The 27,947-nt window shown below is 57.7% G+C and overlaps 1 protein-coding gene across 2 annotated transcripts; it reads right to left on the reverse strand.

Moving 5' to 3' along the window:
- On the reverse strand, positions 1-27,487 carry LOC110482799 (zinc finger protein neuro-d4). Of its 2 annotated transcripts, XM_077789151.1 has the most exons (12): positions 27,416-27,487; positions 21,743-21,903; positions 19,321-19,413; positions 17,281-17,396; positions 15,256-15,345; positions 13,890-13,962; positions 10,057-10,182; positions 8,830-8,880; positions 6,284-6,400; positions 4,644-4,756; positions 2,762-2,843; positions 1-481 (listed from the first exon to the last, which is right to left on the reverse strand). In XM_077789151.1, exons 1-12 carry the CDS (start codon positions 27,445-27,447, stop codon positions 411-413), a joined length of 1,125 nt encoding a protein of 374 aa, XP_077645277.1. In that variant the 5' UTR covers positions 27,448-27,487; the 3' UTR covers positions 1-410. The 2 variants fall into 2 exon arrangements, with proteins under 2 accessions (XP_077645277.1, XP_077645278.1); XM_077789152.1 differs by lacking the exons at positions 21,743-21,903; positions 27,416-27,487 and adding an exon at positions 21,371-21,411.
- Between the last annotated feature and the right edge of the window lie 460 nt (positions 27,488-27,947).

Genomic DNA, 27,947 nt, shown 5'->3' on the forward strand with positions numbered 1-27,947 from the left:
TCACGGGGGGGTCACCCCAAATTTACTGCACGGACACCACAGCACAGAACCGACCACGACACCACGGGGGGGGGCCCCCCAAAATTTGGGGAGGGGTTGGGGGGGGGGAGAGACCCCCAACCCCCTCCCCTCCCCCACCCCCCCTCCCGACCCCCCCCAAAAACCCCCCCAAAATCCGCCCGCGGGGGGGGGAGGGGAGGGGGGCGCGGGAGGGGGGGGAGGGACCCCCAAAATTTCCCATCATGCAACACTCGGCGCCCCCCCCCCCCCCCAAAATTTGGGAGCCCCCTCCCCAAAACCTCCCCTCCCCCCCCCCAGCTCGGTTATGGCTTTTGTCGGGTTTTTGGGGGGGGGTCGGGGGTTTTGGGGGTTTTTGGGGGTTTTTGGGGGTTTTTGGGGGGCGGCCCCCCCTAGGGGAGGGTGATGAAGGCCGAGGCCTTTTCCTTCAGCTGCCGCAGGCACAGGTGGCAGCTCCAGCTCCCTGCCCCAAAACGCCGAATTTCAACCCAAAAATGGCCCCGGAACGGCCCCAAATATCCCCCCCAAAATCGGTAAATATTCCCCAAAAATAGCCCAAAAACTCCCCCAAATATCCCCCCAAAATTGGTAAATATTCCCCAAAAATAGCCCCAAAATTCTCCCAAATATCCCCCCGAAATCAGTAAATATTCCCCAAAAATAGCCCAAAAACTCCCCCAAATATCCCCCCGAAATTGGTAAACATCTCCCAAAAATAGCCCCAAAACTCCCCCAAATATCCCCCCGAAATCGGTAAATATTCCCCAAAAATAGCCCAAAAACTCCCCCAAATATCCCCCAAAAATTGGTAAATATTCCCCAAAAATAGCCCCAAAACTCCCCCAAATATCCCCCCGAAATCGGTAAATATTCCCCAAAAATAGCCCAAAAACTCCCCCAAATATCCCCCAAAAATTGGTAAATATTCCCCAAAAATAGCCCCAAAATTCCCCCAAATATCCCCCCGAAATCGGTAAATATTCCCCAAAAGTATCCAAAAAATATCCCAAAAACTCCCCCCGAAATTGGCAAATATCCCTCAAATATCCCCCCAAATTCTCCCCAAAATCCCCAAATCCCCCCAAAAATCCCCCAAAATCCCCCAAATCCCCCCAAAATCCCAAAAAAATCCCCAAAATCCCCCAAATAATGACCCAAAATCTCCCAAATTCCATCCCTAAAATGCCCCAAAACGCCTCCAAACCCTCCCAAAATCCCTCCAAATTTCTCCCAAAATCTCCAAAATTCCCCCAAAATCCCCCCAAAAATCCCCAAAATCTCAAAAAAATCCCCCAAAATCCCTAAAAGACTTCCCAAATCCCCCCAAAAATCCCCTAAAATCCCCAAAATCCCCAAAATCTCCCAAAATCCCCCCAAAATGCCCCTAAATGCCTCCAAGCCCCCCCCAACCCACCCAAATTCTCCCAAATTCTCCCAAATTCTCCCAGATTTCTCCCAAAATTTCTCCAAAATCTGCCCAAAAATCCCCAAACATCCCCCAAATCCCCCAAATTCCCTTAAAATCCCCCAAAATATTCTCCAAAATCCTCCCATAAATCTCCCCAAATTCTCCCCAAAAATTCCCAAATCCCCCCAAATTTTCCCAAAATCTTCTCCAAAATCCCCCCAAAAAACCCTAAATGCCCCAAAATCACCCAAATTCCCCTAAAATCCCCCAAAATCTTCCCCAAAATCTCCCCAAATACTCCCCAAAACCTCCCAAATCCTTCCAAAATTCCCTAAATTCCCTCCAAAAAAAAACCCAAAATCCCTCCAAAACCCCCACAAAACTTCCAAAAAATCCCCCAAAATCTCCAAAATCTCCCAAATCCTTCCAAAATTCCCTAAATTCCCTCCAAAAAAAACCCCCAAAATCCCTCCAAAACCCCCAAAATCTCCCAAATCCTTCCAAAATTCCCCCAAATTCCTCTCAAAAATCTCCCAAAATCCCAAAAAAATCCCCCAAAGAATGACCCAAAATCTCCCAAATTCCCCCCCAAAATCCCTCCAAACCCCCCCAAAATCCTCCCAAATTTCTCCAAAATCCCCCATAAATATTCTCCAAAATCCCAAAATTCCCCAAATCCCCCCCAAAATCCCAACCAAAATAGTCCCCAAAATCCCACCAAAACCCCCGCAAAACCCCAAAAATCCCCCCAAAAATCCCCCAAAAATCCCCCCAAAATCCTCCCAAAATCCTCCCAAAATCCCCAAAATCCCCAAAATCCCCCAAATTCCCTGCAAAACCCCCCAAAATATTCCCCAAAATCCCACCAAAACCCCCTCAAAACCCCAAAAATCCCCCCAAAATCCCCCCAAAATCCTCCCAAAATGCCCCAAAATCCCCAAAATCCCCCAAAATCCCCCAAATTCCCTGCAAAACCCCCCAAAATATTCCCCAAAATCCCTCCAAAACCCCCACGAAACCCCCAAAAATCCCCCAAAATCTTATCCAAAATCTCTCAAAATATTCCCCAAAATCCCCCAAAATCCTCCCAAAATGCCCCAAAATCCCCAAAATGATCCAAAATCCCCCAAATTCCCTCCAAAACCCCCCAAAATATTCCCCAAATTCCCTCCAAAACCCCCACGAAACCCCCACAAATCCCCCCAAAAATGCCCCAAAATCCCTCCAAACCCCCCAAAATCCTCCCAAATTTCTCCCAAAATTTCTCCCAAAATGCCCCAAAATGCTCAAAAATGCCCCAAAATGCCCAAAAAGGCCCAAAACGCCCCAAAGTACCCTCGGGGGGCTCGGCCATGGGCGGGCTCAGGCAGTACATGTGGTAGCCGCGGTCGCAGTCGTCGCAGAACAGCAGCTGCTCCTGGGGCCAAAAAAGGCGATTTTGGGCAAAAGCAAAAAAATGGGGTTTGGGGAAAAAGAACGGATTTGGGGAAAGGACGGGGCCGGGGGAAAGGAATGGATTTTGGGGGGAAAAAAGGGATTTTTGGGGGAAATAAATGGAATTTTTGGGGGGAAATGGAGGGGTTTGGGGTAAAAAGAAAGGGGGTTTTGGGAAAAAAAGAAAGGGATTTTGGGGAAAAAGAAACGGATTTTGGGGGAAAAACGGAGTTTTGGGGGAAAAGGAATGGAGTTTTGGGGGGAAAAAAGGGATTTTTAGGGGAAAATAAATGGAATTTTTTTGGGGAAAAGGAGGGGTTTGGGGTAAAAATAAGGGGTTTTTTGGGGAAAATAAAGGGGTTTGGGGAAAAAAACCCCCAATTTTGGAAAAAATAACAAATTTTGGGGAAATAACAGGATTTGGGGGAAAAAAGGGATTTTGGGGAAAAGAAATGGAATTTTTTGGGAAAAAAATGAATGGGTTTTGGGTAAAAATAAAGGGATTTTTTGGGGGAAAAAAAGAAAGGGATTTTGGGGAAAAATAATGAATTTTGGGGGAAAAACAGATTTTTTGGGGAAAAGAAATGGAATTTTTTGGGAAAAAATGAATGGGTTTGGGGAAAAAAGAAAGGGATTTTTGGGGAAAATAAACAGATTTTTTTGGGAAAAAAACCCCAATTTTGGGAAAGAAAGTAAAGGGATTTGCGGACAAGAAGAATAGATTTTGGGGAAAAAGAAATGGATTTTGGGGGAAAAATGGATTTTTGGGGAAAAAATAAAGGGATTTTGGGTGAAAAACCCCAAATTTGGGGAAAATATAAACTGATTTAGGGGGGGAAAGAGATTTTGAGACAAAAAAAAAATTGGGACAAAATTTTTGGGGAAAAAATCAATGGATTTTGGGGGGAAAATCCGATTTTGGGAAAAATTAATTGATTTTGGGGACAAAGAAATGGATTTTGGGGGGATTTTGGGGAGGAATTTTGGGGGGATTTTGGGGAGGAATTTGGGAGGATTTTGGGGGGATTTTGGGAGGATTTTGGGAGGATTTTGGGGGGATTTTGGGAGGATTTTGGGGGGATTTTGGGAGGATTTTGCGCAGTGTTTTGGGGGTATTTGGTGGGATTTTGGGGGGATTTGCTGGGATTTTGGGGTGTTTGGTGGGATTTTGGGGTGTTGGGTGGGATTTTGGGGGGATTGGTGGGATTTTGGGGGTGTTGGGTGGGATTTCGGGGTGTCGAGTGGGATTTTGGGGTTCTGCTGGGATTTTGGGGTGTTGGGTGGGATTTTGGGGGGATTTTGGGGTGTCGGGTGGGATTTTGGGGCTGTTGTTTGGGATTTTGGGGTGTTGGGTGGGATTTTGGGGTGTCGGGTGGGATTTTGGGGCTGTTGTTTGGGATTTTGGGGTGTCGGGTGGGATTTTGGGGTTCTGCTGGGATTTTGGGGTGTTGGGTGGGATTTTGGGGGGATTTTGGGGTGTCGGGTGGGATTTTGGGGCTGTTGTTTGGGATTTTGGGGTGTTGGGTGGGATTTTGGGGTGTCGGGTGGGATTTTGGGGCTGTTGTTTGGGATTTTGGGGTGTCGGGTGGGATTTTGGGGTGTCTGGTGGGATTTTGGGGGGATTTTGGGGTGTCGGGTGGGATTTTGGGGTTCTGCTGGGATTTTGGGGTGTCGGGTGGGATTTTGGGGTGTCGGGTGGGATTTTGGGGGGATTTTGGGGGGATTTTGGGGGGATTTGGTGGGATTTGGGGTGTCGGGTGGGATTGGGGCCGGGCTCGCTCACGTCGTTCTCGGCGCTGCCGCACAGGCTGCAGGATTTGCACTCGATGCATTGCCAGCGGTACGAGCGCGCCGCCGCCGCCATGGCCAGCGAGAACTGCAGGCACGACGGGTGCCCTGGCCAGAGCACCCAAAAGCACCCAAAATCACCCAAAATCACCCAAAATACACCCCAAAATCACCCCAAAATACCCCAGAACTGAGCCCAGAACCCGCCCCAAAAGCACCCCAAAATCAGTCCAAAATCACCCCAAAATCACCCAAAATACACCCCAAAATTACCCTAAAATAACCCAGAACTGAGCCCAGAACCCACCCCAAAATCACCCCAAAATTACCCCAAATCACCCCAAGTCACCCCAAAATAACCCGGAACCCACCCCAGAATCACCCAAAAAACATCCCAAAAATATCCCAAAACCCGAAACCTTAAAATCCCAAAAATTACTCCAAAGTCCCAAAAAATGCCCTAAAAACCCCAAAATTGTGCACCTGTCCCCAATGTCCCCAATGTCCCCCGTGTCCCGTGTCCCATGTCCCCATCGATGTCCCATGTCCCGTGTCCCGTGTCCCATGTCCCGTGTCCCATGTCCCGTGTCCGTGTCCCCTGTCCCATGTCCCATGTCCCGTGTCCCGTGTCCCGTGTCGCCTGTCCCATGTCCCGTATCTGTGTCCGTGTCCATGTCCCATGTCCCATGTCCCATGTCCCGTGTCCCGTGTCCCGTGTCCCGTGTCCCATGTCCCATGTCCCATGTCCGTGTCCGTGTCCCCTGTCCCATGTCCCCTGTCCCATGTCCCGTGTCCCCTGTCCCATGTCCGTGTCCGTGTCCCATGTCCCATGTCCCCTGTCCCATGTCCCCTGTCCCATGTCCCATGTCCCGTGTCCGTGTCCCATGTCCCATGTCCCGTGTCCATGTCCCATGTCCCATATCCCATGTCCCATGTCCCATATCCCATGTCCCATATCCCGTGTCCCATGTCTGTGTCCCCTGTCCCGTGTCCCGTGTCCGTGTCCCATGTCCCATGTCCCCTGTCCCGTGTCCGTGTCCCATGTCCCATGTCCCCTATCCCATGTCCCATGTCCCATGTCCCCTGTCCCGTGTCCGTGTCCCATGTCCCATGTCCCATATCCCGTGTCCCGTGTCCCCTGTCCCATATCCCGTGTCCCGTGTCCGTGTCCCATGTCCCATGTCCCATGTCCCATATCCCGTGTCCCGTGTCCCGTGTCCCATGTCCCCTGTCCCCTGTCCCCTGTCCCCTGTCCCGTGTCCGTGTCCGTGTCCGTGTCCCATGTCCCCTGTCCCCTGTCCCCTGTCCCATGTCCCATGTCCCATATCCCATGTCCCGTGTCCCGTGTCCGTGTCCGTGTCCGTGTCCCATGTCCCGTGTCCCATATCCCATATCCCGTGTCCCATGTCCCCTGTCCCCTGTCCGTGTCCGTGTCCGTGTCCCATGTCCCATGTCCCATGTCCCATGTCCCGTGTCCCGTGTCCCATGTCCCGTGTCCGTGTCCGTGTCCGTGTCCCATGTCCTGTGTCCCATATCCCATGTCCCGTGTCCCATATCCCATGTCCCGTGTCCCATATCCCATATCCCATGTCCCCTGTCCCCTGTCCCGTGTCCGTGTCCGTGTCCGTGTCCCACCTGCGCGCCCGCAGTCGGCACACGCGATCAGCGGCTCCTCGCTGCCGCGCGCTCTGGGGCCGCCGGCGCAGAAGTCGCAGGGGCCCTCGGGGGGGGGCCCGGGGGGGGCGGGGCGGCCTGGGGGGGTGACAGGGGACCCCCAAATCCTGGGTGGGACCCCGGAAAAACAACCCCGAAAAACCGCGCCCAAAACCGGCAGGAAACGGGGAAAACGCACGAAAACCGCCCCAAAACCACCCTAAAATCACACCCGAGAAAATCCGGAATCCACCCCAAAAACACCCCAAAATTACCCCCAAAACCACCCCGAAATCATCCCAAAATCACCCCAAAATTACCCCCAAAACCACCCCAAAATCATCCCAAAATCACCCCAAAATTACCCCAAATCCACCCCAAAATCATCCCAAAATCACCCCAAAATTACCCCAAATCCACCCCAAAACAACCTCAAAATCACCCCGAAATCACCCAAAAATCACCCCAAAATAAATCCCCAAAATCACCCCAAAATCATCCTAAAATCCCCCCAAAAATTCCCCCCAAACCACCCCCAAAATCACCCCAAAATTTCCCCCAAAATAACCCCAAAATCTCCCCAAAATTACCTCCAAAATCACCCCCAAAACACGCCCAAATTCACCCCCAAATCCACCCAAAAACACCCCAAAATAACCCCAAAATCACCCCAAAACCACCCGAAAACCACCCCAAAATCACCCCAAAACCAACCCCAAAATAACCCTAAAATCCCCCAAAATTCCCCCCAAAACCACCCCAAAACCACCCCAAAATACCCCAAAATTACCCCAAAGCCACCCCAAAATCAACTCCCAAAATTTTCCCAAGAACATCTCAAACTGCCCCCAAAAACCCCCATAATCACCCCAAAATCCCCCAAAAGAACCCCAAAGCCTCCCAAAAAATCACCCCAAAATGTATGGAAAATCACCCCAGTCCCCCCAAAATTACCCCAAAATCACTCCAAAATCACCCCTGAAATCAGTCCAAAATCCCCCAAAATTCCCCCCAAAACCACCCCAAAATCACCCCAAAATCACCCAAAAACCACCCCCAAAATAACCCTAAAATCACCCCAAAATTCCCCCCAATATGACCCCAAAACCACCCCAAAATCCCCCAAAATTACCCCAAAGCCACCCCAAAATCAACCCCCAAAACTATCCCAAGAACACCCCAAAATCCCCCCAAAATGCCCCCCAAAACTCCCCAAAACTCCCCAAAAGAACCCCAAAGGCACCCAAAAAATCACCCCAAAACTCTCCCAAAAATCACCCCAAAGTGTCCTGAAAATCACCCCAGTCCCCCCAAAATTACCCCAAAATCCCCCAAAATCATCCCAAAATGCCCCAGAATCACCCCAAAATCACCCCAAAAATACACCAAAATCATCCCAAAATCACCCCAAATCATCCCCAAAATCATCCCAAAATCCCCCAAAATCACCCCCAAAGTCACCCCAAACCCACCCCAAAATCTCCCCCAGAATTCCCGCCAAAATCACCCCAAAATTACCCCCAAAATCACCCCAAAACCACCCCGAAAATAACCCTAAAATCCCCCCAAATTCCCCCCAAAACCACTCCAAAATTCCCCCCAAAACCACCCCAAAATCCCCCAAAATTCCCCCCAAAACCACCCCAAAGCCACCCCAAAATCCCCCAAATTACCCCAAAGCCACCCCAAAATCACCCCCAAAATTTTCCCAAGAACATCTCAAAACCATCCCAAAATTCCCCCAAAATCCCCCAAAATCAACCCAAAATTAGCCCCAAAATCCCCCAACAACCACCCCAAAATTAGCCACAAAATCCCCCAAAATCCCCCAAAATCCCCCCAAAAAATCCCAAAACCTGCCCCAAAGAACCCCCCCCGGAGACCCCCAAAATGTCGGGCTGGGACCCCAAAAAAAGCCCCAAAAAATCCCAAAACGGCCCCAAAAATCCTCCCGGGGGATTCCAGGGGAGTCGGGCGATTTCAGAGGATTTTGGGGTGAATTTTGGGGGATTTGGGGTGAATTGGGGATTTTGGGGTGAATTTGGGATTTTGGGGTGAATTGGGGGGATTTTGGGAGATTTTGGGGTTATTTTGGGGGTGGTTTTGGGGTGATTTTGGAGGAAATTTTGGGGTGATTTTGGGGTGGTTTTAGGATGGTTTTGGGGGGATTTTGGGAATTTTGGGGTGATTTGGGGTGATTTTGGGGGGATTTGTTGGATTTTGGGGGGATTTGGGGGATTTTGGGGGGATTTGGGGATTTTGGGGTGATTTGGGGGTGATTTTGGGATTTTGAGGTGATTTTGGGGATATTGGGGGACTTTTTGGGGATTTTGTGGTGATTTGGGAATTTTGGGGTGATTTTGGGGTGATTTTGGGGTGATTTTGGGGATTTGGGGTGATTTTGGGATTTTGGGGATTTTGGGGGGGTTTTGGGGGATTTTTGCGGTGATTTGGGGGATTTGAGGGATTTTGGGGTGATTTGGGGTGTTTTTGGGGGATTTTGGGGGGATTTGGGGATTTTGGGGTACCTGTGTTCCTGCGCTGGTTTTCGGGGGCCCAGTTGAAATCTTTGTAAAACTCTGGGGGGGCAAAGGCACAAAAAGGGGGTGAAGCCCCCCCAAAAACCCCCCAAAAACTCCCCAAAAACCCCAAAACCCCCCAAAAACCCCCCCAAAACCGGGATGGAGACCCCCCAAACCCCCCCAAAGCCCCCCCCAAACCGGCACACAGACCCCCCAAATCTCCCCAAAACCTCCCAACCCTCCCAAAAAACAGCAGAGACACCCCCAAACCCCCCAAATCCCCCCAAAACCGGGATAGAGACCCCCAAAAATGGTACTGAACCCCCCCAAACTCCCCCAAACCGGCACAGAGACCCCCCCAAAACCGGGACAGGGACCCCCAAAAATGGGACCCAACCACCTCAAACAGCCCCAAACCCCCCAAAACCGGGATAGAGGCCCCCCAAAACCCCCACAAACCCCCCCAAACCCGGCACAGAGACCCCCCAGACCCCCCCAAATCCCCCCAAAACCGGGACAGAGACGCCCCAAAACCCCCCAAAACCGACACAGAGACCCCCCCAAGCCCCCCCAAAACCCCCAAAACCGGGATAGAGACCCCCAAAAATGGGACCAAACCCCCCAAACCGGCACAGAGACCCCCCAGACCCCCCCAAATCCCCCCAAAACCGGGATAGAGACGCCCCAAAACCCCCAAGCCCAGAACAGAGACCCCCCCAAACCCCCCAAACCCCCCTAAACCCCCCCAGCCCCCCCCCAAACCCGGCACAGAGACCCCCCAAACGCCCCCCCAAAACCCCCAAACCCGGCACAGAGACCCCCCAAACGCCCCCCCAAAACCCCCAAACCCGGCACAGAGACCCCCCCCCAGACCCCCCAAACCCCCTAAACCCAGCACAGAGACCCCCCAAACCCCCTCAAACCCAGCACAGAGACCCCCCAGACCCCCCCAGACCCCCCCAAACCTCCCCCAGCCCCCCCCAAACCGGAACAGAGACCCCCCCAGACACCTCCAAACCCCCTAAACCCCCCCAAACCCGGCACAGAGACCCCCCAAACGCCCCCCCAAAACCCCCAAAACCGGGATAGAGACCCCCAAAAATGGGACCAAACTCCCCAAACCCGGCACAGGGACCCCCCCAGACCCCCCCAAACCCCCCAGACCCCCCCCAAACCCAGCACAGAGACCCCCCAGCCCCCCGCCCCCATCCCCGGGCCGGGGTCCCGGCTCACGCCTGTGCGGGTTCCTGCGGGGCGGCCCCGCGCCCCCGCCCGGCTCCTCGGCCTCGTCCTCGGCCAGGTGCGAGTGGCTGTAGTGGTAACTGAGCCCCGGGCGGTTCTTGTAGCGCTTCCCGCAGACTGCCGGCACCAAAACCTCCTCAAATCCCCCCAGAATGGGCGCGGGGACCCCAAAAACCCCAAAACCTCCTCAAATCCCCCCAGAATGGGCTCAGGGACCCCAAAACCTCCTCAAATCCCCCCAGAATGGGCTCGGGGACCCCAAAAACCCCAACAACCTCCTCAAATCCCCCCAGAATGGGCTGGGAGACCCCAAAAACCCCAAAAACCTCCTCAAATCCCCCCAGAATGGGCTGGGAGACCCCAAAAACCCCAAAAACCTCCTCAAATCCCCCCAAAATGGGCTCGGGGACCCCAAAAACCTCCTCAAATCCCCCCAGAATGGGCTCGGGGACCCCAAAAACCCCAAAAACCTCCTCAAATCCCCCCAGAATGGGCTGGGGGACCCCAACAACCCCAAAAACCTCCTCAAATCCCCCCAGAATGGGCTGGGGGACCCCAACAACCCCAAAAACCTCCTCAAATCCCCCCAGAATGGGCTCGGGGACCCACAAACCCCAAATCTCCTCAAATCCCCCCAGAATGGGCTCAGGGACCCCAAAAACCCCAAATCTCCCCAAATCCCCCCAAAATGGGCTCGGGGACCCAAAAACCACAAATGTCCTCAAATCCCCCCAGAATGGGCTCGGGGACCCCAAAAACCCCAAAATCTCCTCAAATCCCCCCAAAATGGGCTCGGGGACCCCAAAAACCCCAAAACCTCCTCAAATCCCCCCAGAATGGGCTCGGGGACCCCAAAAACCCCAAAAACCTCCTCAAATCCCCCCAGAATGGGCTCGGGGACCCCAAAAACCCCAAAATCTCCTCAAATCCCCCCAAAATGGGCTCAGGGACCCCAAAAACCCCAAAACCTCCTCAAATCCCCCCAGAATGGGCTCGGGGACCCAAAAATCTCCTCAAATCCCCCCAGAATGGGCTTGGGGACCCCAAAACCTCCTCAAATCCCCCCAAAATGGGCTCGGGGACCCCAAAAACCCCAAAAACCTCCTCAAATCCCCCCAGAATGGGCTGGGGGACCCCAAAAACCCCAAAACCTCCTCAAATCCCCCCAAAATGGGCTCGGGGACCCCAAAAACCCCAAAAACCTCCTCAAATCCCCCAAAATGGGCTCGGGGACCCCAAAAACCCCAAAACCTCCTCAAATCCCCCCAAAATGGGCTCGGGGACCCACAAACCCCAAAACCTCCTCAAATCCCCCAAAATAGGCTGGGAGACCCCAAAAACCCCAAATCTCACCAAATCCCCCCAGAATGGGCTCGGGGACCCACAAACCCAGACGGGGAACCCAACTCCCCCAAATCCCCAAATTCCACCGCCGTTCCCAAAATCCCGCCGTCCCAAAAACCCCAAATCCCGATCCCAAATCCCGATCCCAAATCCCGATCCCAAATCCCAATCCCAAATCCCGATCCCAAATCCCAATCCCAATCCCGATCCCAAATCCCGATCCCAAATCCCGATCCCAAATCCCAATCCTAAATCCCAATCCCGATCCCAAATCCTGATCCCAAATCCCGATCCCAAATCCCGATCCCAAATCCCGATCCCAAATCCCGATCACAAATCCCGATCCCAAATCCCGATCCCAAATCCCGATCCCAATCCCGATCCCAAATCCCGATCCCAAATCCCGATCCCAAATCCCAATCCTAAATCCCAATCCCGATCACAAATCCCGATCCCAAATCCCGATCCCGGTCCTGTTGCTGTTCCCAGTCACATTCCCAATCCCAGTTCCGATCTTGATCCCTTTCCTGATCCTGATCCCGTTCCCGATCCTGTTCTCGGTCCCAAATCCCGTTCCTGATCTCGTTCCCGATCCCAAATCCTGATCTCAATCCCAATCCCGATCCCCGTCCCATTCCTGCTCCCTTTCCCAATCCCATCCCAATCCTGATCCCGATCCCGTTCCCGATCCCAAATCCAATCCCAGCCCTGATCCCGATCCCAATCCAGTTCCCAATCCCAATCCTGATCCCATTCCCAATTCCAAATCCTGATCCCAATCCTGTTCCCAAAACCTGAACCCAAATCCCAAATCCCAAATCCCCAAATCCCAAATCCCAAATCCCCAAATCCCAAATCCCAGATCCCAATCCCAATTCCAATCCCAATCCCATTCCCAAATCCCAATCCCAATCCCGCTCCCGATCCCATTCCCAATTCCAAATCCCAAACCCCATTCCCAATCCTGTTCCTGTTCCCAATCCCAAACCCCAAATCCCAAATGCCAAATCCCAAATCCCAAATCCTAATCCTGATCCCAAATACCTATCCCAAATGTCAAATCACATTCCCAATCCCAATCCCAGTCCCAATCCCAATCCCAAATCCTGTTCCAAATCCCGATCCCCATCCATAATCGCCATCCCAAATTCCCATTCGAAATCCCAATCCCGATCCTGATCCCAAATCCCACATCCCCATCCCGTTCCCAATCCCAAATCCTCTTCCCATTCCTGACCCAAATCCCAATCCCAAAACCTGAACCTAAATCCCAAATCCCAAATCCCAAATCCCAAATCCCAAATCCCAAATCCCAATCCCGATCCCAAATCCCATTCCCGTTCCCATTATTCCTGTTATTCCCATTGTTCCCTTATTCCTGTTATTCCCGTTATCATTCCTGTTGTTATTCCCGTTATTCCTGTTGTTATTCCTGTTATTTATTCCCATTATTCCCGTTGTTATTCCCGTTGTTATTCCCGTTGTTATTCCCGTTGTTATTCCCGTTGTTATTCCTGTTGTTATTCCTGTTATTCCCATTATTCCTCTTATTCCCATTATTCCCGTTGTTCCCGTTATTCCCGTTGTTATTCCCATTGTTATTCCCGTTCTCATTCCCGTTGTTATTCCCATTGTTATCCCCGTTATTTATTCCTGCTGTTATTCCTGTTGTTATTCCCATTATTCCCGCTGTCATTCCCGTTATTCATTCCCGCTGTCATTCCCGTTATTTATCCATTCCCGCTGTTATTCACTCCTGGGGTCATTCCTGTTATTCATTCCCGTTGTCATTCCCGTCATTCCCATTCTCATTCCCGTTATTCCCGTTGTCATTCCCGTTTCATTCCCGCCGTCATTCCCGTTATTCATTCCTGTTATTCATTCCCGTTATTCCCGTTATTCATTCCCGTTGTCATTCCCGTTATTCCCGTCATTCCCGTTCTCATTCCCGTCATTCCCGTTCTCATTCCCGTCATTCCCGTTATTCATTCCCGTTCTCATTCCCGTTGCCATTCCCGTCATTCCTGTTCTCATTCCCGTCATTCCCGTCATTCCCGTTCTCATTCCCGTTATTCCCGCTGTCATTCCCGTTTTTCCCGTTGCCATTCCCGTTGCCATTCCCATTTTTCCCGTTGCCATTCCCGTTGCCATTCCCGTCATTCCCGTTGTCATTCCCGTTCTCATTCCCGTTGTCATTCCCGTTGTCATTCCCGTCATTCCCGTCATTCCCGTTGTCATTCCTGTTCTCATTCCCGTTGCCATTCCCGTTGCCATTCCCGTCATTCCCGTTGCCATTCCCGTCATTCCCGTTGTCATTCCCGTTGCCATTCCCGTTCTCATTCCCATCATTCCCGTTGCCATTCCCGTTCTCATTCCCGTCATTCCCGTTGCCATTCCCGTTCTCATTCCCGTCATTCCCGTTATTCCCGTCATTCCCGTCATTCCCGCTGTCATTCCGGTGCTCACGGCGGCTCACTCACTGTCGCACACGTAGGGTTTGTCTCTCTCCTCCAGCGCCGCCTCCACCCTCCTCTTCATCACCAGCCCCAGAGCCTGGGGGACAGGGAGGGCGGGCGGGCGGACGGACGGACAGACGGACGGACAGACGGAGGGACGGAGGGACGGACAGAGGGACGGATGGATGATGGATGTCCATCTGTCCACCTGTCCACCTGTCCCTCTGTCCCTCTGTCCTTCTGTCCATCTGTCCCTCTGTCCATCTGTCCACCTGTCCACCTGTCCCTCTGTCCACCTGTCCTTCTGTCCATCTGTCCCTCTGTCCATCTGTCCCTCTGTCCATCTGTCCATCTGTCCATCTGTCCCTCTGTCCACCTGTCCCTCTGTCCATCTGTCCATCTGTCCACCTGTCCCTCTGTCCCTCTGTCCATCTGTCCCTCTGTCCACCTGTCCCTCTGTCCCTCTGTCCATCTCTCCATCTGTCCCTCTGTCCCTCTGTCCCTCTGTCCATCTGTCCATCTGTCCCTCTGTCCATCTGTCCATCTGTCCCTCTGTCCATCTGTCCCTCTGTCCCTCTGTCCCTCTGTCCATCTGTCCCTCTGTCCATCTGTCCCTCTGTCCCTCTGTCCATCTCTCCATCTGTCCCTCTGTCCCTCTGTCCCTCTGTCCTTCTGTCCATCTGTCCCTCTGTCCATCTGTCCATCTGTCCATCTGTCCATCTGTCCATCTGTCCCTCTGTCCCTCTGTCCCTCTGTCCTTCTGTCCATCTGTCCCTCTGTCCATCTGTCCATCTGTCCATCTGTCCATCTGTCCCTCTGTCCCTCTGTCCCTCTGTCCATCTGTCCCTCTGTCCATCTGTCCATCTGTCCCTCTGTCCCTCTGTCCATCTGTCCCTCTGTCCATCTGTCCATCTGTCCCTCTGTCCCTCTGTCCATCTGTCCCTCTGTCCATCTGTCCATCTGTCCCTCTGTCCCTCTGTCCCTCTGTCCATCTGTCCCTCTGTCCATCTGTCCCTCTGTCCCTCTGTCCCTCTGTCCCTCTGTCCATCTGTCCCTCTGTCCATCTGTCCCTCTGTCCCTCTGTCCCTCTGTCCATCTGTCCCTCTGTCCATCTGTCCCTCTGTCCATCTGTCCATCTGTCCCTCTGTCCCTCTGTCCCTCTGTCCATCTGTCCATCTGTCCATCTGTCCCTCTGTCCCTCTGTCCATCTGTCCCTCTGTCCCTCTGTCCATCTGTCCATCTGTCCATCTGTCCCTCTGTCCCTCTGTCCCTCTGTCCATCTGTCCCTCTGTTCCTCTGTCCCTCCATCCGTCCGTCCCTCCGTCCGTCCCCGTGTCCGTCCCCGTGTCCGTCCGTCCATCCGTCCGTCCGTCCGTCCGCCGGCGCTCACCTTGCCCTTGGCCTTGCTCTTCCTCCGGGGCGCGTCATCGTCCGGCTCCTCCCCGTCGGGGTCGTGCGGGAACTCGGGGGGAGGCGGCTTCTGGAACCCGGGAACCCGGGAATCCGGGAATTCGGGAATTCGGGATTGGGGATTGGGAATTCGGGATTGGGAACCCGGGAATTCGGGAATCCGGGAATTCGGGAATCCGGGATTGGGAATCCGGGATTGGGAATTCGGGAATTCGGGATTGGGAATTCGGGAATCCGGGATTGGGAATCCGGGAATTCGGGAATCCGGGATTGGGAATTCGGGAATTCGGGATTGGGAATTCGGGAATTCGGGAATCCGGGAATTCGGGATTGGGAATTCGGGAATTCGGGATTGGGAATTCAGGATTGGGGAATTCGGGAATTCGGGAATCCGGGATTGGGAATTCGGGATTGGGAATTTGGGAATTCGGGATTGGGAATTCGGCATTGGGGAATTTGGGATTGGGGATTGGGGATTGGGAATTGGCGATTGGGGAATTCAGGATTGGGAATTCGGGAATCCGGGATTGGGAATTCGGGATTGGGAATTCGGGAATTCGGGATTGGGCATTCGGGATTGGGCATTCGGGAATTTGGGATTGGGAATTTGGGATTGGGAATTCGGGATTGGGAATTCGGGATTGGGCATTCAGGAATTCGGGATTGGGAATTCGAGATTGGGGATTCGGGATTGGGAATTCGGGATTGGGTATTCGGGATTTAGGAATTTGGGATTAGGGAATTCGGGAATTTGGGATTGAGAATTTGGGATTGGGGATTTGGGATTGGGAATTCGGGAATTCGGGATTGGGGAATTCAGGATTTGGGAACTGGGGATTGGGAACTTGGGATTTGAGAATTCGGGATTGGGGAATTTGGGATCGGGAATTGGGGATTGGGGAATTGGGGATTGGGAATTCGGGATTTGGGAATTTGGGATTGGGGAATTCGAGAATTTGGGATTGAGAGTTTGGGATTTGGGATTTGGGAATTCGGGATTGGGAATTCGGGATTGGGGAATTCGGTTTTGGGAATTTGGGACAAGGGAATTTGGGATTGGGAATTCGGGATTTTGGAGGCTTTGGGATTTTGGGGCAATTTGGGATTTGGGACAAAATTCAGGATTTTTGGGGAAATTGGGGATTTTGGGGGTAATTCAGGGGAATTTCGGGTTTGGGAGAAAATGTGGGAATTTGGGATTTGGGGGAAATCGGGGGAATTCTGGGTTTGGGAGAAAATCAGGTTTTGGGGGAAATTTGGGATTTTGGGGGAATTTGGGACTTTGGGAGAATTGGGGGATTTGAGGGGAAACTCAGGATTTTGGGGGAATTCGGGATTTTGGGGGGAATTTGGGGGTTGGGAGAGAAACGGACACGGGAGGGACGGACAGACACGGGATGGACACACGGACGGACACACGGACGGACACACGGATGGACACATGGATGGACACACAGATGGACACACGGACAGATGGACACATGGATGGACACACAGACGGACACACGGACAGATGGACACACGGATGGACACACGGACGGACACACGGACGGACGGACACACGGATTGACACACGGATTGACACACGGATTGACACACGGACAGACGGACACACGGACGGACACACGGACGGAACACGGATGGACACACGGACAGAGGGACACACGGACGGACACACGGACGGACACGGGATGGACACACAGACAGACACACGGATGGACACACGGACAGACACACGGACAGACAGACGGACGGACACACGGATTTACACACGGATTGACACACAGACGGACGGACACACGGATGGATGGACACACAGACGGACACACGGACGGACACACGGACACACGGACACACGGACAGATGGACGCACGGACAGACACACGGACAGATGGACACACGGACAGACACACAGACGGACACACGGATTGACACACGGACAGACAGACACACGGACGGACACACGGATGGATGGACACACGGACGGACACACGGACGCACTGACCGCTCCGTCGGGCGCCCCGTCCTCGTCGCGGCTCTCGGGGGTCTCGGCGCTCAGCAGCGCCTCCAGCACCGGCCCCTCGGGCAGCGCCCCCTCCCGGCGCAGCGGCGCCTCGCAGCCTGCGGCGGCACGCCAACGACACGCCAACGACACGCCAACGACACGCCAACGACACGCCAACGATACGCCACCCACACGCCACCCACACGCCAACGATACGCCACCCACACGCCACCCACACGCCACCCACACGCCACCCACACGCCACCCACATGGTCCAGACACACCTCCGACACAACACCCACACGCCACCCACACGCCACCCACATGCCACTCACATGCCACCAACACGCCACCCACACAGCCCAGACACGGCCCAGACATAGCCCAGACATGCCATGGACATGCCACAGACACGCTCCGGACACACTCCAGACACGCTCTGGACATGCTCTGGACATTCTCCGGACACGCCTCTGCCCACCCTGCAGCCACTCTGACCACCCTCTGACCATCCTCTGGCCACCCTCTGACCACCCTCTGACCACCCTCTGACCATCCTCTGACCATCCTCTGACCATCCTCTGACCACCCTCTGACCATCCTCTGGCCACCCTCTGACCATCCTCTGACCATCCTCCGGCCACCCTCTGACCACCCTCTGACCACCCTCTGGCCACCCTCTGACCACCCTCCAGCCACTTTGGCCACCCCTCCGGCCACCCCAGCCATCCTCTGACCACCCTCCGGCCACACTGACCATCCCTCTGACCACCCTCTGGCCACCCTCCGGCCACTCTGACCACCCTCTGACCACCCTCTGACCACCCTCTGACCATCCCTCTGACCACCCTCTGGCCACCCTCCGGCCACTCTGACCACCCTCTGACCACCCCTCTGACCATCCTCTGGCCACCCTCTGACCATCCTCTGCCCACCCTCTGACCACCCTCTGACCATCCTCTGACCATCCTCTGACCACCCTCTGACCATCCTCTGCCCACCCTCTGACCACCCTCTGACCACCCTCTGACCACCCTCTGACCATCCTCTGACCACCCTCTGGCCACCCTCTGACCATCCTCTGGCCACCCTCTGGCCACCCTCTGACCACCCTCTGACCACCCTCTGACCATCCTCTGACCACCCTCTGACCATCCTCTGACCATCCTCTGACCACCCTCTGACCATCCTCTGGCCACCCTCTGACCACCCTCTGACCACCCTCTGACCACCCTCTGACCATCCTCTGACCACCCTCTGACCACCCTCTGACCATCCTCTGACCACCCTCTGACCATCCTCTGACCACCCTCTGGCCACCCTCCGGCCACTCTGACCATCCTCTGACCACCCTCTGGCCACCCTCCGGCCACCCACTGACCATCCTCTGACCACCCTCTGACCACCCTCTGACCACCCTCTGACCATCCTCTGGCCACCCTCTGACCATCCTCTGCCCACCCTCTGGCCACCCTCTGGCCACCCTCTGACCACCCTCTGACCACCCTCTGACCACCCTCTGACCATCCTCTGGCCACCCTCTGACCATCCTCTGCCCACCCTCTGGCCACCCTCTGGCCACCCTCTGGCCACCCTCTGACCACCCTCTGACCATCCTCTGACCACCCTCTGACCATCCTCTGACCACCCTCTGACCACCCTCTGACCACCCTCTGACCATCCTCTGGCCACCCTCTGACCATCCTCTGCCCACCCTCTGACCACCCTCTGACCACCCTCTGACCACCCTCTGGCCACCCTCTGACCATCCTCTGACCACCCTCTGGCCACCCTCCGGCCACTCTGACCATCCTCTGACCACCCTCTGGCCACCCTCCGGCCACCCACTGACCATCCTCTGACCACCCTCTGACCACCCTCTGGCCACCCTCTGACCATCCTCTGACCACCCTCTGACCACCCTCTGACCACCCTCTGACCACCCTCTGACCACCCTCTGACCACCCTCTGGCCACCCTCTGACCATCCTCTGACCCCCCTCCGGCCGCTCCGGCCGCTCCGGCCGCTGCGGACACTCACAGGGCCGCAGCCGCGGGGCCTCCAGGATGTTCAGGCGCCGCTTCTTGCGCCAGCAGCGGGCGGGGTAGGAGTAGATCTGACCAGGGGACAGGCCTGGGGAATGGCCGGAGAGTGACCACTGCACCCCGGGGTGACCACTGCACCCCTGGAGTGACCACTGCACCCCAGAGTGACCACTGCACCCCAGAGTGACCACTGCACCCCCGGAGTGACCACTGCACCCCAGAGTGACCACTGCACCCCGGGGTGACCACTGCACCCCGGAGTGACCACTGCACCCTGGGGTGACCCTGACCCTGAACTGACCCCGAACTGACCACATGGGGTAGGAGTAGATCTGACCAGGGGACAGGCCTGGGGAATGGCCGGAGAGTGACCACTGCACCCCGGAGTGACCACAGCACCCCCAGAGTGACCACTGCACCCCGGGGTGACCACTGCACCCCAGAGTGACCACTGCACCCCGGGGTGACCACTGCACCCCCGGAGTGACCACTGCACCCCAGAGTGACCACTGCACCCTGGGGTGACCACTGCACCCCCGGAGTGACCACTGCACCCCGGGGTGACCACTGCACCCCAGAGTGACCACTGCACCCCAGAGTGACCACTGCACCCTGGGGTGACCACTGCACCCCCGGAGTGACCACTGCACCCCGGGGTGACCACTGCACCCCAGAGTGACCACTGCACCCCGGAGTGACCACTGCACCCCTGGAGTGACCACTGCACCCCGGAGTGACCACTGCACCCCGGAGTGACCACTGCACCCCGGGGTGACCACTGCACCCCAGAGTGACCACTGCACCCTGGGGTGACCCTGACCCCAAACTGACCCTGACCCCCCAAACTGACCCTGACCCCCCAAACTGACCCTGACCCCAAACTGACCCCGACCCCAAACTGACCCCGACCCCCCAAACTGACCCTGACCCCAAACTGACCCTGACCCCCCAAACTGACCCTGACCCCAAACTGACCCCGACCCCAAACTGACCCTGACCCCAAACTGACCCCGACCCCCCAAACTGACCCCGACCCCCCAAACTGACCCTGACCCCAAACTGACCCCGACCCCAAACTGACCCCGACCCCCCAAACTGACCCTGACCCCAAACTGACCCTGACCCCCCAAACTGACCCTGACCCCAAACTGACCCTGACCCCAAACTGACCCCGACCCCAAACTGACCCTGACCCCAAACTGACCCTGACCCCCCAAACTGACCCTGACCCCAAACTGACCCTGACCCCAAACTGACCCTGACCCCCCAAACTGACCCTGACCCCAAACTGACCCCGACCCCAAACTGACCCCGACCCCCCAAACTGACCCTGACCCCCCCAAACTGACCCTGACCCCCCAAACTGACCCCAACCCCAAAGTGACCCTGACCCCAAACTGACCCTGACCCCAAACTGACCCCGACCCCAAACTGACCCCGACCCCAAACTGACCCTGACCCCAAACTGACCCCGACCCCCCAAACTGACCCTGACCCCAAACTGACCCTGACCCCCCAAACTGACCCTGACCCCAAACTGACCCCGACCCCAAACTGACCCTGAGCCCAAACTGACCCCGACCCCCCAAACTGACCCCGACCCCAAACTGACCCCGACCCCAAACTGACCCCGACCCCCCAAACTGACCCCGACCCCCCAAACCGGGGGGGTTTTACCCCCATTCCCAGGGGTCTCTCCCCATTTTGGGGGTCCCGGGGTTGGTCTCGGGGGTCTCTCCCCATTTTGGGGGTCCCGGGGGGTCTCGGGGGTCTCTCCCCATTTTGGGGGTCCCGGGGGTCTCATCGGGCCGGCGCTGTGCTCTGTCTGTGTCCCGGGGGTCTCTCCCTGCCCTGGGGGGGGTCCCGGGGGTCTCTCCCCATTCCAAGGGTCCTGGGGGTCCCGGGGGTGGTCTCAGGGGTCCCGGGGTCGGTCTCAGGGGTCCCGGGGGTCCCGGGGGTGGTCTCAGGGGTCCCGGGGTCGGTCTCAGGGGTCCCGGGGGTCCCGGGGGTGGTCTCAGGGGTCCCGGGGGTCCCGGGGGTCTCACCGGGCCGGCGGTGCGCTCTCTCCATCCAGATGTAGGAGTTGCTCTGGTCCCTCCCCATCCCGGGGCTCCCGGGGGTCCCGGGGGTGGCCTCAGGGGTCCCGGGGGTCCCGGGGGTGGTCTCAGGGGTCCCGGGGGTCCCGGGGGTGGTCTCAGGGGTCCCAGGGTCGGTCTCAGTGGTCCCGGGGGTCCCGGGGGCGGTCCCGGGGGTCCCGGGGGTCTCACCGGGCCGGCGGTGCGCTCTCTCCATCCAGATGTAGGAGTTGCTCTGGTCCCTCCCCATCCCGGGGCTCCCGTGGGTCACTCCCCAACCCCGGGGGTCTCTCCCTGTCCCGGGGGTCCCGGGGGCGGTCCCGGGGGTCCCGGGGGTCTCACCGGGCCGGCGGTGCGCTCTCTCCATCCAGATGTAGGAGTTGCTCTGGGCCACGCCGGTCTGCGCGTCCAGGAAGGGCAGGCGGAGGCTGCGCTCGGCGCAGAGCCGGGCGTTGTAGCTGCGGCAGTGCTCCAGCGCCTCGCGGTAGAACTCCTCCCCCAGGCTGCGGGGGCACCCGCCTGAACCCCGACATCTTCCCGAAACACACCCCGAAACCCGCGACCCCCGCCCAGCCCGGCCCCGAGCTCCGCGACCCCCGCCCAGCCCGGCCCCGGTGTCCCCGAGCGTCCCCGGTGTGTCCCGGGGTGTCCCAGGTACAACTCAGGCTGCGGGGGCACTACTTGAACCCCCAAATCCACCCAAAATCTTCCCAAAATGGGCCCCAAAATCTCCCCAAAATCTGCCCCAAAATCTCCCCAAAATCTCCCCAAAATCTGCCCCAAAATCCTCCCCAAAACCCGCGACCCCCGCCCAGCCCGGTCCCGGTGTCCCCAGTGTGTCCTGGGATGCCCCCGATGTGTCCCGGGGTGTCCCAGGCACAGCCGCTCCCCCAGGCTGCGGGGGCACCGCCTGAACCCCCAAATCCACCCAAAATCTTCCCAGAATACACCCCGAAACCCGCGACCCCCGCCCAGCCCGGCCCCGAGCTCCGCGACCCCCGCCCAGCCCGGCCCCGGTGTCCCCGGGGTGTCCCAGGCACAGCCGCTCCCCCAGGCTGCAGGGACAGCGCCTAAACCCCCAAATCCACCTAAAATCTTCCCAAAATGGGCCACAAAATCTTCCCAAAATGGGCCCCAAAATCTCCCCAAAATCCACCCCAAAATCCTGCCCAAAATCTCCCCAAACTCTGCCCCAAAATCCTCCCCAAAATCCGCGACCCCCGCCCAGCCGGGTCCCGGTGTCCCGGGGTGTCCCAGGCACAGCCCCTTCCCCCGGCTGCGGGGGCACCGCCTGAACCCCAAAATCCACCCAAAATCTTCCCAAAATGGGCCCCAAAATCTGCCCCAAAATCTCCCCAAAATCTGCCCCAAAATCCTCCCCAAAATCCGCGACCCCCGCCCAGCCGGGTCCCGGTGTCCCGGTGTGTCCCAGACACAGCCCCTCCCCCAGGCTACGGGGGCACTGCCTGAACCCCAAAATCCACCCCAAATCCGCCCCAAAATCCTTCCCAAAATCCCTCCCAAAATTCACCCCAAAATCCACCCCAAATCCGCCCCAAAATCCTCCCCAAAATCCGTTAACTCTGCCACAAAATGCCTCCTAAAATCCACCCCAAAATCTGCCCCAAAATCCTCCCCAAAATCCTCCACAAAATTCTCCCCAAAATCCGCGAACTCCGCCAAAAAATCAGCCCCAAAATCCTCCCCAAAATCCGCGAACTCCGCCAAAAAATCAGCCCCAAAATCCTCCCCAAAATCCTCCACAAAATTCTCCCCAAAATCCGCGAACTCCACCACAAAATGCCTCCCAAAATGCCTCCCAAAATCCTCCCCAAATCCTCCCCAAAATCCGTCCCAAAATCCACCCCAAAATCCTGCCCAAGATCTGCCCCAAAATCCTCCACAAAATCCACCCCGAAATCAGCGAACTCCGCCACAAAATCCACCCCAAAATCCACCCAAAATCCACCCCAAATCCGCCCCAAAATCCTCCCCAAAATCTGCCCCAAAATCCGCGAACTCCGCCAAAAAATCCTCCCCAAAATCTCCCCGGACATCCCAAAATCTCCGGGATTGAGACCGGGATCAGAACCGGGATTGGGACCGGGATCAGAACCGGGATTGGAACCGGGATTGGGACTGGGATCGGGATCAGAACCGGGACTGGGATTGGGACTGGGATCAGAACCGGGACTGGGATCAGAACTGGGATTGGGACCAGGATTGGGATTGGAACCAGGACTGGGACTGGGACCGGGATCAGAACCAGGACTGGGGCCAGAACTGGGATGGGGATTAAGATTGGAACCAGGATCAGAACTGGGACTGGGATTGGAACCTGGACAGGGACTGGGATTGGGATTGGGATCAGAATCGGGACTGGGAACGGAATCAGAACCGGCATTAGGACTAGGACTGGGATTGGGATTGGGATTGGGATTTGAACCGGGACAGGGACTGGGATTGGAACCAGGATTGGGACAGGGACTGGGACATGGATTGGGACTGGATCAGAACCAGGATTGGGATCAGAACCAGGATGGGGACCAAGACTGGAATCAGGATTGGGACTGGGATCAGGACTGGGATTGGGACTGGGATTGGGACCAGGTTTGGGACCAGGATCAAAACTGAGAACGGGACTGGGATTGGGACATGGACCGGGACTGGGATAAGAACCGGGATTGGAACCGGGATCAGAACCGGGACTGGGATCAGAACCGGGATTGGGATGGGATTGGGACCAGGATTGGGTATCAGGATTGGGACTGGATCAGAACCAGGACTGGGGCCAGAACCAGGATGGGGACCAAGACTGGAATCAGGATTGGGACTGGGATTGGGACTGGGATTGGGACTGGGAATGGGACTGGGATCAGAACCGGGATTGGAATCAGAACTGGGATTGGGACCGGGATTGGGACTGGGATTGGGATCAGAACCAGGACTGGGATTGGGACCGGGATCAGAACGGGATTGGGACCAGGATTGGGATTGGAACCAGGACTGGGACTGGGCCTGGGATCAGAACCGGGATTGGGATCGCAGGGATGGAGGGTCCAGTACTGGAGGGGAGGGACCCAACTGGGACAGGGACCAGCATTGGCACCGGCACCGGGACCGGATCAGAACCGGCACCGGGACCGGATCAGAACCGGCACCGGGACCGGATCAGAACCGGCGCCGGGACCGGATCAGAACCGGCGCCGGGACCGGATCAGAACCGGCACCGGGACCGGATCAGAACCGGCACCGGGATGGAATCAGACCTGGGACTGGAACCAGGATCAGAACCTGCACCAGGAAGGGGTTAGGATCGGGACTAGGATTGGGATCAGAACCGGGACTGGGCCGGGATCAGAACCGGGACTGGGACCAGGACTGGGATAGGGCTTGGGATCAGAACCGGGATCAGAACCGGGATCAGAACCGGGATCTGAACCAGGACTGGGATAGGGCTTGGGATCAGAACCGGGGCTGGGCCGGGATCAGAACCGGGATCTGAACCAGGACTGGGACAGGGATTGGGATCAGAACCGGGACCAGAACCGTGATCAGAACCGGGACTGGGACTGGGATAGGGATTGGGATCAGAACCGGGATCAGAACCGGGATCTGAACCGGGACTGGGACCAGGACAGGGATTGGGATCAGAACCGGGACTGGGCCGGGATTAAAACCGGGATCTGAACCGGGACTGGGACAGGGATCCGAACTGGGACTGGGATAGGGATTGGGATCAGAACCGGGACCAGAACCGGGATCAGAACCGGGACTGGGACTGGGACAGGGATTGGGACCAGAACCGGGACCAGAACCGGGATCAGAACCGGGACTGGGACTGGGATAGGGATTGGGATCAGAACCGGGACTGGGACTGGGACAGGGATTGGGACCAGAACCGGGACCAGAACCGGGATCAGAACTGGGACTGGGACTGGGATAGGGATTGGGATCAGAACCGGGACCAGAACCGGGATCAGAACCGGGACTGGGACTGGGATAGGGATTGGGATCAGAACCGGGATCAGAACCGGAACTGGGATGGGATTGGGACTGTGGCCGGGACTGGGACCAGGACCGGGACCGGGATTAGGACCAGAATTGGGACTGGGACCCCGCCGGTACCGGATCCCCATCCCGGTACCGGATCCCCATCTTGGCAGTACCAGATCCCCATCCCGGTACCAGATACCCATCCCAGCCGGTACCGGGTCCCCATCCCAGTACTGGATCCCCATCCCAGCCGGTACCAGATCCCCATCCCAGCCGGTACCGGGTCCCCATCCCAGTACCGGATCCCCATCCCAGCCGGTACCGGGTCCTCCTCCCCACCGGTACCGGGTCCCCATCCCAGCCGGTACCGGGTCCCCATCCCAGCCGGTACCGGGTCCCCATCCCAGCCGGTACCGGGTCCTCCTCCCCACCGGTACCGGGTCCTCCTCCCCACCGGTACCGGGTCCTCCTCCCAGCCGGTACCGGGGGTTTCCATCCCCACCGAGTCCCTCCCGCCGCTACCGGGAGCTCCATCCTGGAGCCTCCATCCCCCGCCGGTACCGGCACCTCCATCCCCGCCCGAACCGGGTCCAACCCCGCCGGTACCGGCACCTCCATCCCCCGCCCGAACCGGGTCCAACCCCGCCGGTACCGGCACCTCCATCCCCGCCCGAACCGGGTCCAACCCCGCCGGTACCGGGCCCAAACCCCAAACCTCCATCCCCTCCCGGTGCCGGTACCGGGGATTTCCATCCCCTCCCAGCACCGGTACCAAACCCCCATCCCCTCCCGGTACCGAACCCCCATCCCCTGCCGGTGCCGGTACCGAACCCCCATCCCCTGCCGGTGCCGGTACCGAACCCCCATCTCCTTCCGGTACTGGTACCGAACCCCCATCCCCTGCCGGTACCGAACCCCCATCCCCTGCCGGTGCCGAACCCCCATCCCCTCCCGGTGCCGGTACCGAACCCCCATCTCCTTCCGGTACTGGTACCGAACCCCCATCCCCTGCCGGTGCCGAACCCCCATCCCCTCCCGGTGCCGGTAGCGGAGCCTCCATCCCCTCCCATCACCGTTACCGGAGCCCCATCCCCTCCCGGTCCCGTTACCGGAGCCCCATCTCCTCCCGGTACCGAACCCCCATCTCCTCCCGGTACCGAACCCCCATCTCCTCCCGTTGCCAGTACCGGAGCCTCCATCCCCTGCCGGTGCCGGTACCGGAGCCCCCATCTCCTCCCGGTGCCGGTACTGGTGGTCACCCATTCCCTCCAATCACCGTTACCGGAGCCCCCATCCCCTCCGGGTGCCGGTACCGGGAGTCTCCATCCCCTGCCAGTGCCGGTACCGGGAGTCTCCATCCCCTGCCGGTGCCGGTACGGGATCCTTCATCCCCTGCCGGTGCCGGTACGGGATCCTCCATCTCCTCCCGGTGCCGATACCGGAGCCCCCATCCTCTCCCGTTGCCAGTACCGGAGCCTCCATCCCCTCCCGGTACCGAGCCTCCATCCCCTCCCGGTACCGAGCCCCCATCCCCTCCCGGTACCGAACCCCCATCCCCTGCCGGTGCCGGTACCGAGCCCCCATCCCCTCCCAGCCCCGGTACCAGGGCTCCCATCCCCTGCCGGTACCGGTACGGGATCCTCCATCCCCTGCCGGTGCCGGTACCGAGCCCCCATCCCCTGCCGGTACCGAGCCCCCATCCCCTGCCGGTACCGAGCCCCCATCCCCTCCCGTTGCCAGTACCGGAGCCTCCATCCCCTCCCGTTGCCAGTACCGGAGCCTCCATCCCCTGCCGGTGCCGGTACCGGAGCCCCCATCCCCTCCCGGTACCGAGCCCCCATCCCCTCCCAGCCCCGGTACCGGGGGTCCCACCCCGCCCCCGCCGCCGCCGTGCCGGTGCGGGCTGGGGGTGGGGGGGGCCCAGCCCGGTGCCGGGGCGGTGCCGGGGCGGCGCCGGGCGGCGGTGCCGGTGCCGGGGCGGTGCCGGTGCCGGTGCCGGTGCCCCGGAGCCGCGCTCACCATTTGAGGGGCTTGTGCAGAGCCGTGGCCATTTTGCGCCGCCGGGGCCGCTCCGCGCTCGGGGAGGGGGCGGCGGGGCTCGGCCCCCCCTCCCCTCCCCCGCTGCCCCCCCGGGGCCGCCGCCGAGCCCGCGGGACCCCCGCCCGCCCCGCCCCTCCCCCCCCGCCCCGCGCTGCCGGTGCCCGCCGGTACCGGGCGGGGGGGAGGGGAGGGGGGCAATGGCGGCGGGGCGGCGGGACTACAACTCCCGGCGTGCCCCGCGCGCCGCTGGTTGGCTGGGGGAGCTGTCAATCACCGCAAAGGGGCGGGGCTAAGGGCGGGGCTCCCTCCTGTCAGTGCTAAGGGGGGGAGGGGGGGCAGGGAGCCCCAAAATCGCCCAAAATTCCATCAAAATCCTCCAAATCCTCCCCAAAATCCATCCAAATCCCCCCAAAATCCATCCAAATCCCCCCAAAATCCATCCAAATCCCCCAAATCCTCCCCAAAATCCATCCAAATCCCCCCAAAATCCATCAAAATCCCTCAAATCCTC

The sequence above is a fragment of the Lonchura striata genome, chromosome 31, assembly GCF_046129695.1.
Source record: "Lonchura striata isolate bLonStr1 chromosome 31, bLonStr1.mat, whole genome shotgun sequence".
In the NCBI taxonomy this organism is placed as follows: domain Eukaryota; kingdom Metazoa; phylum Chordata; class Aves; order Passeriformes; family Estrildidae; genus Lonchura; species Lonchura striata.